The sequence below is a fragment of the Mytilus galloprovincialis genome, chromosome 9 (assembly GCF_965363235.1).
Source record: "Mytilus galloprovincialis chromosome 9, xbMytGall1.hap1.1, whole genome shotgun sequence".
Classification (NCBI taxonomy): domain Eukaryota; kingdom Metazoa; phylum Mollusca; class Bivalvia; order Mytilida; family Mytilidae; genus Mytilus; species Mytilus galloprovincialis.
Genome location: NC_134846.1, coordinates 88,462,342 through 88,477,421, shown reverse-complemented (window position 1 = coordinate 88,477,421; position 15,080 = coordinate 88,462,342). Strand labels below are relative to the sequence as shown.

The window sequence follows — 15,080 nt, the reverse complement described above, 5'->3', positions numbered from 1 at the left end:
ATACTCAAATTATTGACAGTTAGAAGTTAAAATAGCAACCCAGGTAAAATAGTTTAGCAGAAGGTGAATGGCTTACATGAGTTTACAAGACCTTTAAAACTGCTCCGTGATGAACTCTTTTTCATACCAGTAAATGGTTCTGAAATAAAATGGCAATTGCATGTGTAGCTAGGATTGGGAAGGGATAATTCTGTAGTGCTGGACAGACAATTTATAATTCTAGCATAAGTTCCTGTTTTGTAAATCGCAAGGAATAAAATAAATCTCTAAGGGAAGTATTTGATATATAAAGATGAAGAGGAGCACATTTTTGTGTGCAAGCAAATATCAACCAGTAAATGTTTTTTTAGGGTCTGAGAAACAATGAAAGTTGCAACATATCAAATTATGCCTCATACTAGGCAGATATTTCAAAATGAATTCACATTTACTATGCTACAAAATAACACAGAATGTTAGTAAGTAATGTCTTATGTTAGAAATGAGGTATGATAAAATGACATGTTAACAAACTCAAATAGAAAAATATTCTGAACATTTCATTTACTGTTATCATGGTCACTGTATAATTGCAAATTATGTGAAAGGATAAGAAATAGGAAATCACAAGAAAACATCATTTAAACAAATATATATTATCTCTAATTTCTATATCAAGCTGCTGATCAACTAACATTTCCTTGACAAATAATGATAACCAGAATTTCAATGGTCTTTCTAAAACTAAGATGATCCATACTTCTGTAAAAACTAAACATGTGAATAATACTGTTCAGCCAATTTAAACAAACTTTCCTCCTTTTGACAACATTAATTTCACACAACATCAAGTAAAGTAAAAAAAACTGTGATGTTTTCTGGTGAGGGGGAATGTGAAGGAAATAATTACCAGATTGCCCAGTAACAATATTCCACCCACCAGAAGTTTCAGCAGCAACAACAGGTGCCCCTTTATCTTTCTTCTTTTCATCCTCCAAATGCTGGGCAGCAACGGCAGTAAACTGACTTTCAAACTGGGCAACTAAGGCAGAAAAGGCAACTACTAATTCCTGAAACACAAAGTAAACTGACTATTAACTAATACAAAAGGTAATTGCTCATTCCTGTAAAAAGAAATACAACGTTTATTTCAAAGTAGGATTGTGCAAAAAAATTGTGATAGGATATTTCACATAACATTTTGCATAAAGAAAATGGTCTTTTGAAACAGTACTGCTCATACTTTTACATAGTTCAAAAGAAAACCTATGTTGTGTGGTGTTTGTTTTAGGTTGGGTGAAGGTTGGCATCTATTTAAAACTGACCGTGCAAGTGCTGTATAGCCAGTCAAGGTCATTAAAAGCTTCCATTTGTTGTCCTATTAAAATGTTTAAACCCACTGCATTTGTTTGCACCTATCCTTAGTAAGGAACTAGAATTTCAGTGGTGGTCCTTTGTTGATGTGGTGCCTAAGTGTTTCTTGTTTAGATTAGATCATTGGTTTTCCTGTTTGAATGGTTTCAGACTAGTCATTTTTGGGCCATTTATAGCTTGCTGTTTGGTGTGAGCCAAGGCTTGTTGTTTAATACCATACTTTGATCTATAATGGTTTACTATTACAAATTGTGACTTAGATGGGGAGTTTTCTCATTGGCACTCATACCACATCTTCTTATATCTACTAACAAACCTTTCTAACTAAAGGACTTCCATCTTGAGCTATATTAGAGAAAGTCATTCCAACACTGAGATCTATGTTGTTAGCATGATCTGTTCTTTCGGTGTTACAGGCAATAAATGTCCCCAAGGCAAACACTGCTGCTGCTCGTACCTGTAAACATGAAATAGTATAGGTCATATTTAACTTGTAGGACAATTCATATTATATTGTAGGTCACATTTAACTTGTAGGCCAAATCATATTATATTGTAGGTCACATTTATCTTGAAGGCCAAATCATATTCATTTATCTTGAAGGCCAAATCATATTATATTGTAGGTCAAATTTATCTTGAAGGCCAAATCATATTATATTGTAGGTCACATTTATCTTGAAGGCCAAATCATATTATATTGTAGGTCAAATTTATCTTGAAGGCCAAATCATATTATATTGTAGGTCACATTTATCTTGAAGGCCAAATCATATTATATTGTAGGTCACATTTATCTTGAAGGCCAAATCATATTATATTGTAGGTCAAATTTATCTTGAAGGCCAAATCATATTATATTGTAGGTCACATTTATCTTGAAGGCCAAATCATATTATATTGTAGGTCACATTTGTCTTGAAGGCCAAATCATATTATATTGTAGGTCACATTTATCTTGAAGGCCAAATCATATTATATTGTAGGTCACATTTGTCTTGAAGGCTAGATCAGCAATGAAATGCCTCAAAAATGTTGTTTTAACAACATTTATAAGCTAACCAAAGAAGTCAGTTTTAAAGTTTAATTTTAAATGAAAAATTAAAGTACTTACCTATAGAAAAAATGAGATGAATTTTATTGAAAACAATATACAGTTTTCATTCTCTATTTTACTGTAAATTCCTAAATTTGTGTGTACATTAATTGTATTAATAACTCACACAAATATGAGATAAAATAATGAGAGTTCTGAACATGCTGTATACAAGTAATTTAAATACTAACAAATTTTCTATGTAAATTTATCTGAAACTAACCCTAGGCCCGATTCAATTTTCACAATAAATAAACTGTTATCACAGAGATATGTCTCGCCTTTTTGTAATTTTGATTATACAAATGTTAAATCCAAATAGCAATACTCTAACATCTTACACAAGTTATGCAAATATTCAAAGTCAATGAACCATGACCGAGTTATATGGCTAAACAATCTCCATGTTAATGAAATGTGCCAATGCTAATACAACTGCATACAAAATACCATTGACTTATTATACATGTTATAAGTCGTTCCCAAATCTAAATACAAACATTAACTTGTTAACTATGTAAAAGTTTCAATAACTTTGCATACCAAATATCATTGACTTAACATAAGCACTTCATCTTAAACTGATCACAAACTTATACATGTAAACTAAGATAAGTTTCAAAGTCATTAGACTGTGACTGAGGGGCAAGGCCAAATATTCTCCATGTAAATGAGATGTGCCAATGCTTATACAACTGAATACCAATTAACATTGGCCTACCACTAATGGTTCCCCTTAAACTGATCTAATCACAAACTTATATATGTAAACTAAGTCATTAGACTGTGACTGAGGGGCAAGGCCAAATATACTCCATGTAAATGAGATGTGCCAAAGCTTATACAACTAAATACCAATTAATATTGGCCTACCACTAATGGTTCCCCTTAAACTGATCTAATCACAAACTAATACATGATAACATAGAAAAAATTCCAAAGTCAATAGACCATGACTAAGGGGGCAGAGCCAATTTATCTCCATGGAAACGAGATATGCCAATGCTTATACAGCTGCATACCAAATATCATTGACCTACCACTTGTGGCTCCCCATGCCATAAACTGACCTAATCACAAACTAATATATGTAAAATAAGCAAACGTTTCAAAGTCAATAGACCATGACTGAGGGGGTAGGGCCAAATAATCTCCATGGAAATGAGATGTGCCAATGCTTATACAACTGCATACAAAATATGATTGAACTACCACTTGCCATTCACCATAAACTAGAACTCTTCACAAACTAATACATTGTTGACGCCATCGCCGGAAACAGCATACCTAAGTCTCGCTTTTTGACTCTGTCAAGGCGAGACAAAAAAAAACACAGCACAAAAGTTTCTGAAGTAATAAAAAGTAATTCCTCTTTAACGGAATGACCTTGTTTTTATAATGTGTGTACAATCCTACCTCAGGGGCATCATCTTCCAGTAGTTTATACAACTTCTCATGAGCTATATCTCTAACTCCACACCATCTAGCATTGTCAAACTGGGTCCACACCTGGAAAAATAGCAATTGTGGTCAAAATGTTTACATACCATGATTCACATTTGTACAAGTCATTGATTTTCTTACCAAGACAATTATAACAATGTATGCTATAAATTGATCATTTTAAAAAATATTTTAAAACTTCTCTACAATAGATAAAAATAACTTCATAAAAAGAGTAAATTGTAAAGAGAGAGCAAGACAAAGACTGAGAGCTAGCCACTGACAACATAATCTTACTGCAGCTGACTGAGAGCTAGCCACTGACAACATAATCTTACTACAGCTGACTGAGAGCTAGCCACTGACAACATAATCTAACTACAGCTGACTGAGAGCTAGCCACTGACAACATAATCTTACTACAGCTGACTGAGAGCTAGCCACTGACAACATAATCTTACTACAGCTGACTGAGAGCTAGCCACTGACAACATAATCTTACTACAAAGACTGAGAGCTAGCCACTGACACCATAATCTTACTACAGCTGACTGAGAGCTAGCCACTGACAACATAATCTTACTACAGCTGACTGAGAGCTAGCCACTGACAACATAATCTTACTACAAAGACTGAGAGCTAGCCACTGACACCATAATCTTACTACAGCTGACTGAGAGCTAGCCACTGACACCATAATCTTACTACAGCTGACTGAGAGCTAGCCACTGACAACATAATCTTACTACAGCTGACTGAGAGCTAGCCACTGACAACATAATCTTACTACAGCTGACTGAGAGCTAGCCACTGACAACATAATCTTACTACAAAGACTGAGAGCTAGCCACTGACACCATAATCTTACTACAGCTGACTGAGAGCTAGCCACTGACACCATAATCTTACTACAGCTGACTGAGAGCTAGCCACTGACAACATAATCTTACTACAGCTGACTGAGAGCTAGCCACTGACAACATAATCTTACTACAGCTGACTGAGAGCTAGCCACTGACAACATAATCTTACTACAGCTGACTGAGAGCTAGCCACTGACAACATAATCTTACTGCAGCTGACTGAGAGCTAGCCACTGACAACATAATCTTACTACAGCTGACTGAGAGCTAGCCACTGACAACATAATCTTACTACAAAGACTGAGAGCTAGCCACTGACACCATAATCTTACTACAGCTGACTGAGAGCTAGCCACTGACAACATAATCTTACTACAGCTGACTGAGAGCTAGCCACTGACACCATAATCTTACTACAGCTGACTGAGAGCTAGCCACTGACAACATAATCTTACTTCAGCTGACTGAGAGCTAGCCACTGACAACATAATCTTACTACAAAGACTGAGAGTTAGCCACTGACACCATTATCTTACTACAGCTGACTGAGAGCTAGCCACTGACAACATAATCTTACTACAGCTGACTGATAACTTTCATTGGAGAGACAGAAAGCTGACAAGTGACTATTTAGACCTTACCATTCTTAAACATAACGTTGAAAACAGCTGACTTAGAACTTACCTTGAATTGACCTTTTTTTGCAAAGTTCAAACTTATACTAAAATTCTGTACTTCCCCTCACTTTACTAGAGAATTCAAGACTCGAGACTGCTATTCATTAGTATTTATACTGGTAAAATTTAGAAGTTGTGTCACTATTTAGCTATGAGACATTACATGAAAATGATATCTGGGAACCAATAGGTATAAACAAAACATAATATATCTGTGAATATTAACTTTCTATCGAAATGAACCATGGTTTGTGAATCAGCCTTATTTACACATTGCGACCTACAAGCAACTATTAAGACTGTAACATGCTAAAACATAGGGTGCAGGAGCTTCTTGCTACATTCATTGGTGGCCTTCGGCTATTGTCTGCTCTATGGTCGGGTTGTTGTAGCTTTGAAACATTCCCCATTTCCATTCTTAATTTTATAGTTAACCACAGCTGACTGAACTTATCTTGAAAAGACAAAGAGCTTTAAGTGACCTTGCAAAGGTATACCCTTACAACTAAGAACTCGTGTATATATATATGAAATATCATGCCAATAAAAAAAGGTTACAGCTGCTGCAGTAAAACTTACCTTTCCAAGACACAGAGCTAACCACTGACGTAATGATGAATTCAGATCACATAGTTGTTCTAAAGAAAGAGCTATCAAATTTCCTTGTAGAGCTGCTTCCTATAATAGAATAAATAACATGAATAAGTCACAAGGTATCTCAGGTGGTAAATATAGTCTGGCAAACTTAATCATTGTCTCAGGTGGTAAATATAGTCTGGCAAACTTAATTATTGTCTCAGGTGGTAAATATAGTCTGGCAAACTTAATCATTGTCCTTTGTGGGTGTGGTTCATAGGTGTTTCTCGTATAATGATTGTTATATGAAGATTAGACTGTTGGTCTTCCTGTATGAACTGTTTTACACAAGCCCTTTATAGCTTGCTGTTTGGTGTGAGCAAAGGCTCAGTGTTGAAGGCTGTACTTGACCTATAACTGGTGGTTGCCACTCATACCACATTTTCATTTCTTGCAGTATTATTGAGAGTTTCAACGTAGGTTGTCTTCCTAACTAAATTATTATAAATCAAAATGAATTAATTTTGTGACCTTGACATTGCAAACTAGCACATCAAGCCTCATTAGTAATTATTCTACAGCAATGTGTTTTGATCTTTAGATATCAGTTTTAATTTTGAAATGTTGATTTCTCATTGATCTTTAGCCTACATATCACTTTTTTTTTATACCTATGGAGAACTATAATTATGACCTGATCCTTAAGAACTTTATAACATCCTCGGCGGGTCCACTTCCTATATACAAGGTGATAGGACGTGCCGCTGGAATAGGTCACCTTTACAAGCTTGAAAATATGTGAAAAGGTTGGGGAAACTATCAGAAATATATGATTAGGTCAATAAAGTCTCCAAAACTTCTTTTCGAAAATGTAACATTTTTACCTACGCAATATATGAAAAGGTATACATTTTCAAAATCTAAATTATATGAAAAGGGTGGGTTAATGCGGGGTTCACACATTGCCGATTATTGCTCCCGTTTGAGATCAGACAGCGATACGACACGAAAAGTGAAAAAGTCGGATTAGTATCCTCAATTATCTGGAATGTCCTATTATTGTCTGAACGCAGTCGTTTTAGTTCGTAACAGATTCCTACTGGTCGGGAAGGGTCCGAATAGTTCGGCAAAGCACCCCGACAGTTAGGTGCGTCCTGTAACATTCGGGGAAACTCAGCCGATTTTTTCTAGTCGGATTACAATCGTGCCTATGTCGTGACAGATTCTCTTGTATCGGATCGAATTCCTAACAATGTTCTGTGTATTCGGGACGGTGTCCTGTGGAACGGGAATGATCTGGAGAAGTCCCGACAATAACAGAATACAATACGACTGAGACCAGACAAAGCCGTTTGCAATGCGATAGAGCGGACCGTGATAGGATTACGTTCCGACAGTACCCGATCATCCCGATTATGCCGACAGTTTTCGAACGGATAACTTCCGTCAGCGTCGGTTCACTGTCTTGTCACTATCTGATCTCTGTCGGATTACATTCGGTAGAATCGGGACGCAGTCGTGACAGACTCGGTCGAATTTTACCTGGCGAAAGATACCAATCGAATTTCCATCCACGATTCACACGATCTTGATCAGACTTTTGACAAATTTTAATCGGGAATGGTCCTGTCAAGGACGGCAGTAAAAATCGTGAATGTATGACCCCAGCTTAACAGAACCCCAGCAGCACCCCTAGCAATTAAGTATTGAAATGGACACACTGAGATAACATCCTGACACCATTCTTTTAATATTCAATACACAATCCAGGTAAGGGCAAAAACAATATAGAGTTTATTCAAAGTTCTGAGTTGACTTTGACAGTCAAGACAAGTTTTCTATATAAATCTATCTGACTATTTACATACCTGCCCTTGTCTGTATTCATTTACTATCATAGATAAAACAAAAGCTGCCATAGTTCTATGTTCTGCCTGTAAAAAATATAATATATCATAAAAACTTTACAAAAATATTAATTTGCTTGAACTTCATGAACTTAGGCTGTTCCTGAAACTATATTGTTTTGTTTTCAGCATTCAACTTCTTCAGTAGGAAATTAAAGGAGCCAGGAATTCTATTTCTGGGGCAGTTTTTAGTATGCACTATTTTTCACACTTGTTATGTTACACAAAAGTAGCCAACATGAATGAACAACATTAATTCACTATTTTTCTATATTATAGTCCTTGTGATTAGTTATTGGAAAATTCTAAAAATTTCTAAAACCACATTTGCAGGGGTTGAATTTAAGCTTTTTTGTGTACTTGCCAGCCAGACCAGTGAACTGGAAAATCTAATGGTCCTGCAAAAATGGCATTCATTTGACAAACACTAATATAAATGATAGATGCCAGTGGCAGATCCTGAATTTTACATAAGTGGGGGCCCACTGACTGCCTAAGAGGGGACCCGTTTTGGTCATGCTTCAGTGATTTCCTATATAATCGACCAATTTTTTCCCAGAAAAAGGGTGGTCACTGGCCCCCTGTGAAAACTCTAAATCTGCCCCTGGATGCTTACTTTTATTTTCATTCTTTCTTTTACATATGTTAGACAAGAAAAAGAGATGATCTTGATCCTGATTTTGTTAAAGCTTTGATAATCTCAATGATTTTCTTTATCAAAATCAGGATCAAGGACAGAAAAAATGTCAACATTGTCCTCCACCATATCACAACAACCATAGTATGCCTAACTGGGTCGTCTGGAACATTGTCCAGAAATTTATTACATTGAGACCAACTATATAATTTAACAATTCGCAATCTTTTCACCAAGATTTATTATATTTACATTTCTTTTTGTCAATTTCATAAATTTTATTTCGCTCTTTTTTGAATGTCACTTATTTTATTTTTTTGGTCTGGCGGTTTCACTCCTTCCAAAAATTTCCACATTTTGTGTTGTTGTGAAGGAGGCTCACCCTAGATATAAATTAACTTTATCAATTGTAATACTTAGTACCCCCCAGTACCTTGTAATTGATTTTGCAGGTAATTATTTTTTTTAAACCAAACCGAGATGACGATGCAATCAGTGATTTTAATCGACAAATTTCTACTAGTTCGCTGGACCACCAGCTGACAAAATCTACAGGTCCATAGCTAATTCTACTGGTCTGGGACCATCAGGCCTGCACTTATTTCCACCCCTTATTTTTTCATAAAATTTAATATGGGTTGATGAGTCATTCTGGTATAAAATCTGATGAAACACTCAAAGACAAAAATCTCGAGAAAAAATTTGATTATGACGTCCTTATTATGCTGGGAAAACAAAGCCGTGTTCTACTTAGCACAAAATATGCGTGATAAATGTGTACAAACATACTGTTTCATTCTTACTATTTTCGTTGTGATGATTATGCATCTTAGCTACATATATAAACTCTAATTCAAACAACGTATACATTTACCCTCCTATTAGTTTTGAAACTTATTAAATATGAAAATCTAATGAACATACCACACAGGGAGAAAACAGGAACAGCAACACATTTGAAAGGTATTTTTTAGCACTTTGACCTAGAAAGTTACTGTGTTTGTCCTATCAGAATCAAAATAATTCCTTCATATTATGCTCTTACACTCAAGTGTAAAATATCATCAAGTATAATTCCTACCCATGTTAAAATGAGCATAGAGCATGACATGAATGAATTATTTCTTAAATAATACATAACTACTTACAGGCATGTATGGATCAGATAAAACAGACAGGAAATATTTATGTCCATTGTCTTTGACTAAATCTGCCTGGCAAGACTGAAAAGTTAAAGTATACTTCAGATAAATCAAGAAATATTTTGATGTCTCTTAATAATAAGAATCAGATAAATTTGATTGGTGTGTTTTGACTATAAAACAAAGAGATATAGATAATTGCAGTATGCAGTGTTATCCACAGGTATAGCAACATGATACTATCTGAATAGATTTTATAAAAGGATGTGTCATAAATGTATAAGAAGTGTTATAATTAAGTAAGACAATGCTATTTCAATTCCCATGGTGCTTGTTAAGGTACCTTGGAGATATTGGATATTTTAATAATTTTGATTGCATTTTCTTTCCCTAATTTTAAATAATATTTCAGACTGTGTATATCATCTATCTTAACAAATTGTAATTCCATAAGATTAATTTATGAAATAAAATATAACTATATAAGTGACAAAAGAAACAAAATTAAAAAGTATAACTTCAGTTTTGATAGCTTTAGACTCCATGTTATCAACTAAAGTTCTGTCGTAGTTGTGTAACCACTTAACATTAACTTACGCTATCTTCAGATAAGGTTTTGGCCCAAATAAACACTAACAATGGCCTAAGTTCTCTTGCAGAGCTCTGTAATAACTTATAAGTAACTTACGCTATCTTCAGATAAGGTTTTGGCCCAAATAAACACTAAAAATGGCCTAAGTTCTCTTGCAGAGCTCTGTAATAATTTATAAGTAACTTACGCTATCTACAGATAAGGTTTTGGCCCAAATAAATACTAACAATGGCCTAAGTTCTCTTGCAGAGCTCTGTAATAACTTATAAGTAACTTACGCTATCTACAGATAAGGTTTTGGCCCAAATAAACACGAACAATGGCCTAAGTTCTCTTGCAGAGCTCTGTAATAACTTATAAGTAACTTACGCTATCTACAGATAAGATTTTGGCCCAAATAAACACTAACAATGGCCTAAGTTCTCTTGCAGAGCTCTGTAATAACTTATAAGTAACTTACACTATCTACAGATAAGATTTTGGCCCAAATAAACACTAACAATGGCCTAAGTTCTCTTGCAGAACTCTGTAATAACTTCAATACATATGGAAATATCCCAACTGACAATGCCTGAAAGTATAAATAAATGATATTATGTATTTTATTTTCTGTAAAACACTTTATATGCAAATGTATTAACAAGATGTCCTGTAAACCCTTGCTCACTTATTATATCCCAATCAATATTGTTGACTCTATTTTGCAGTTTAAGATACAAATATACCACAAACAGAAATCAGAACATCGAGGGCATGATTAACTTGTACGAAATATGACATTATCATATGAAGTTTGAATTTAGAGTACATCATTTGTCATTTTAACTGTTGAATCTAACTTCTAATTTAAAGATTCCACATAGACATTGACACAGTGCTTCATATGTTGTTTCATGCTCTTAATTTATAGACATTAAGTAACATTTATCCTTTTTATAACAGACATTTTATTCCATCCAGAGAAAAAGGGAGATAACTTTTTCAATGTAGACCAATCAAAAATTGATAGCTATATATATAGTTTGACAATGATTTTCGAAAGGGTAATTATCTGCTCCATCACCTTTTCAGTAATGTGTTATGTTTTTAATCATTAATGATTAGAAAATAGGATTATCACTATTTGGCATATTTTCCTTTCATCTTTTTGGTAATAATTTTTCATATCATGCTATACTGATTAGAGACAGCAAAATATTGCTAGTATTTAGCATTCACATGGGAGACAGAAATTGATATTGTTTAAAGGTAAAAATTTAAATCATGAATACTAACACAATAAAAGCAATCTGTTAATTTGTAGAATGCAAAAATAAAAAGTACTTACCAAGCTAACAGCCCAGGAGCCTAGATCTAGGAACCTGCCCAGTAATTCTAATGCTCTTAGTCTGTGGACTTGACTTAATAATACCTCAAAAGAAAGCACATTAAAAAATGTAGATGTAACACAAATACATGTCTTTATATAGATGAGAATTTGTTTAAGATGATTACAACAATTTTCTACAATTTCTTAACTTTAAAAAAAAATATGACTAGCATAAAATAATCATGAATTCAAAAAATCTGGTTTTGTGAAAAATAAACAACATGAAAACTCTGAAAATAATATGTTTCTAATAAAATTCAAATAAATGGAGAATGTTTCTTAGGGCCACAGAAACATTGTGTATAAGTTTCATAATATTGGGTTGAGATAAACTAAAGTTAGAAAACGGAAACGACAATTTTTCCATTTATAAAGGGACATAACTCAAGAACGGTAAAAGTGACTCCACAGTGATCTGTGGTAATCAGCATTGTGTACAAGTTTTATAACATTTGGTTGAAGCAAACTCAAGTTAGAGAATGGTTGTTGTTTGTTGCTGTATATCATATTTGTGTTTCGTTTATTGCTTTCTTTTTACATAAATCAGGCCATTAGTTTTCTTGTTTGATTTGTTTTACATTTGTCATTTTTGGGACTTTTACAGCTGATTATGCGGTATGGGTTGTGCTCATTGTTTATATATATATATGAGAATGAAACACAGAAGAAGATTGAGTCAGTATTTTCAGAGAATCCTATAATCAATAAGTAATGGACAAGAACTTGATAAAGAACACATTCTATTAACATGACATTTGGATAGCTTACATACAGAATAGTAGAAAATGTCATATCATTTAGAATACAAAGTCAATAGTCAGGCTAAAGCATTGTAAAGATGACCTTAATATTTCATATAACTACCTGTAGAACAATGGGAAGTTGTTCTGGAGGACTTCTGTGTTCAGAACCATATGATAACCACACTTGGAATGCAGTCAGCTGATCTGTGAAGAAAGGGCTATGTTGAAATGTGGCATTTTCATCTTCTAATAAGGCTGGTAATTGTCTGAGACAGAGGTCTAACGCCAGGTCCCAAGCTTGCCTGAAATAAAATGTGTACATGGAAATATGATCTAATTGTCTGAGAAAGAGATCTAATGCCAGGTCCCAAGCTTGCCTGAAATAAAATGTGTACATGGAAATATGATCTAATTGTCTGAGAAAGAGATCTAACGCCAGTTCCCAAGCTTGCCTAAAATAAAATGTGTACATGGAAATATGATCCAATTGTCTGAGACAGAGGTCAAACGCCAGGTCCTAAGCTTGCCTGAAATAAAATGTGTACATGTAGATATGATCTAATTGTCTGAGAAAGAGATCTAACGCCAGTTCCCAAGCTTGCCTAAAATAAAATGTGTACATGGAAATATGATCCAATTGTCTGAGACAGAGGTCAAACGCCAGGTCCTAAGCTTGCCTGAAATAAAATGTGTACATGGAAATATGATCTAATTGTCTGAGAAAGAGATCTAACGCCAGGTCCCAAACTTGCCTGAAATAAAATGTGTACATGGAAATATGATCTAATTGTCTGAGAAAGAGATCTAACGCCAGGTCCCAAACTTGCCTGAAATAAAATGTGTACATGGAAATATGATCTAATTGTCTGAGAAAGAGATCTAACAGCAGGTCCCAAGCTTGCCTGAAATAAAATGTGTACATGGAAATATGATCTAATTGTCTGAGAAAGAGATCTAACGCCAGTTCCCAAGCTTGCCTAAAATAAAATGTGTACATGGAAATATGATCCAATTGTCTGAGACAGAGGTCAAACGCCAGGTCCTAAGCTTGCCTGAAATAAAATGTGTACATGTAGATATGATCTAATTGTCTGAGAAAGAGATCTAACGCCAGTTCCCAAGCTTGCCTAAAATAAAATGTGTACATGGAAATATGATCCAATTGTCTGAGACAGAGGTCAAACGCCAGGTCCTAAGCTTGCCTGAAATAAAATGTGTACATGGAAATATGATCTAATTGTCTGAGAAAGAGATCTAACGCCAGGTCCCAAACTTGCCTGAAATAAAATGTGTACATGGAAATATGATCTAATTGTCTGAGAAAGAGATCTAACGCCAGGTCCCAAACTTGCCTGAAATAAAATGTGTACATGGAAATATGATCTAATTGTCTGAGAAAGAGATCTAACAGCAGGCTCCAAGCTTGCCTGAAATAAAATGTGTACATGTAGATATGGTCAAATTGTCTGAGACTGAATTCTAATGCCAGGTCTCAAGCTTGCCTGGAATAAAATGTTTACATGTAGATAGGATCCAATTGTCTGAGACAGAGGTCAAACGCCAGGTCCCAAGCTTGCCTAAAATAAAATGTGTACATGGAAATATAATCTAATTGTCTGAGAAAGAGATCTAACGCAAGGTCCCAAGCTTGCCTAAAATAAAATGTGTACATGGAAATATGATCTAATTGTCTGAGAAAGAGATCTAATGCCAGGTCCTAAGCTTGCCTAAAATAAAATGTGTACATGGACATATAATCTAATTGTCTGAGAAAGAGATCTAACGCCAGGTCCCAAGCTTGCCTAAAATAAAATGTGTACATGGAAATATAATCTAATTGTCTGAGAAAGAGATCTAACAGCAGGTCCCAAGCTTGCCTGAAATAAAATGTGTACATGGAAATATAATCTAATTGTCTGAGAAAGAGATCTAACAGCAGGTCCCAAGCTTGCCTGAAATAAAATGTGTACATGTAGATATGATCAAATTGTCTGAGTTCTCATTGTCACATATATACCAACCCCCATAGGTAAAGATAGGTTAAGAACATATATTGAACATATACCCACCAGATTGGTGAAGATAACATATAACACATATGGTACATATCCCACACGGGTAAAGATAGGTAATAATATATGGCAACTAGTTCTGGGAAATAGGCCTCAGTGGATTGGGAAAACCTACCACATGGTTTGGGGATATGTCAGAGGTAACTTTGGACTAGAATTTGGTGTAATTGTGTCACTATTGGTATTTACCGTAGATACTCGCCTATTAGTCGATCCGACTATAAGTCGGATGCCCTTTTCAGCTCCAAATTCTGAGGATTTAGTCTTGACCCTTGTATAAGTCGGACAAAATTTGGACATTTTTTTTTGCAGCTGACAGTTACTGAACGCCGGTAAAACCAATGCAAATCCAGGAATTATATTCATTTTCTGCATGAATGTTTGTTTGGGTTGAATTTAGTTGATGTTGATTATGATAATTTATATAGCTGTTAATAATAAAGATGTAATATTTATTCCTGTTATTTTGTTCACTGTTTGATTACAGATTAGCCATGTGTTGTTTACGTAATGCATCAATGATTTTGTAGGGTATGACTTACAACCTATTGTTTGAGAAAAGCGAACATAAACCAATATGAACCTGAAAACATTTAAAGTCAATCAATAT

The 15,080-nt window shown here is 34.7% G+C and overlaps 1 protein-coding gene across 4 annotated transcripts in view; it reads right to left on the bottom strand.

Moving 5' to 3' along the window:
* Window positions 1-15,080, bottom strand: part of LOC143046287 (regulatory-associated protein of mTOR-like) — a 62,237-nt gene that overhangs the window by 31,750 nt on the left and 15,407 nt on the right. Inside the window, exons 10-19 of one of the 4 annotated variants that reach the window (XM_076219379.1) lie at window positions 12,520-12,700; window positions 11,614-11,697; window positions 10,747-10,857; window positions 9,701-9,775; window positions 7,877-7,942; window positions 6,012-6,110; window positions 3,866-3,958; window positions 1,670-1,810; window positions 890-1,049; window positions 77-139 (exon numbers count right to left, since the gene is read on the bottom strand). In XM_076219379.1, the coding sequence (XP_076075494.1) occupies window positions 77-139; window positions 890-1,049; window positions 1,670-1,810; window positions 3,866-3,958; window positions 6,012-6,110; window positions 7,877-7,942; window positions 9,701-9,775; window positions 10,747-10,857; window positions 11,614-11,697; window positions 12,520-12,700 (1,073 nt within the window). The remainder of the gene's footprint in view (window positions 1-76; window positions 140-889; window positions 1,050-1,669; window positions 1,811-3,865; window positions 3,959-6,011; window positions 6,111-7,876; window positions 7,943-9,700; window positions 9,776-10,746; window positions 10,858-11,613; window positions 11,698-12,519; window positions 12,701-15,080) is intronic. The other 3 variants (XM_076219380.1, XM_076219381.1, XM_076219382.1) reach the window with 3 other exon arrangements.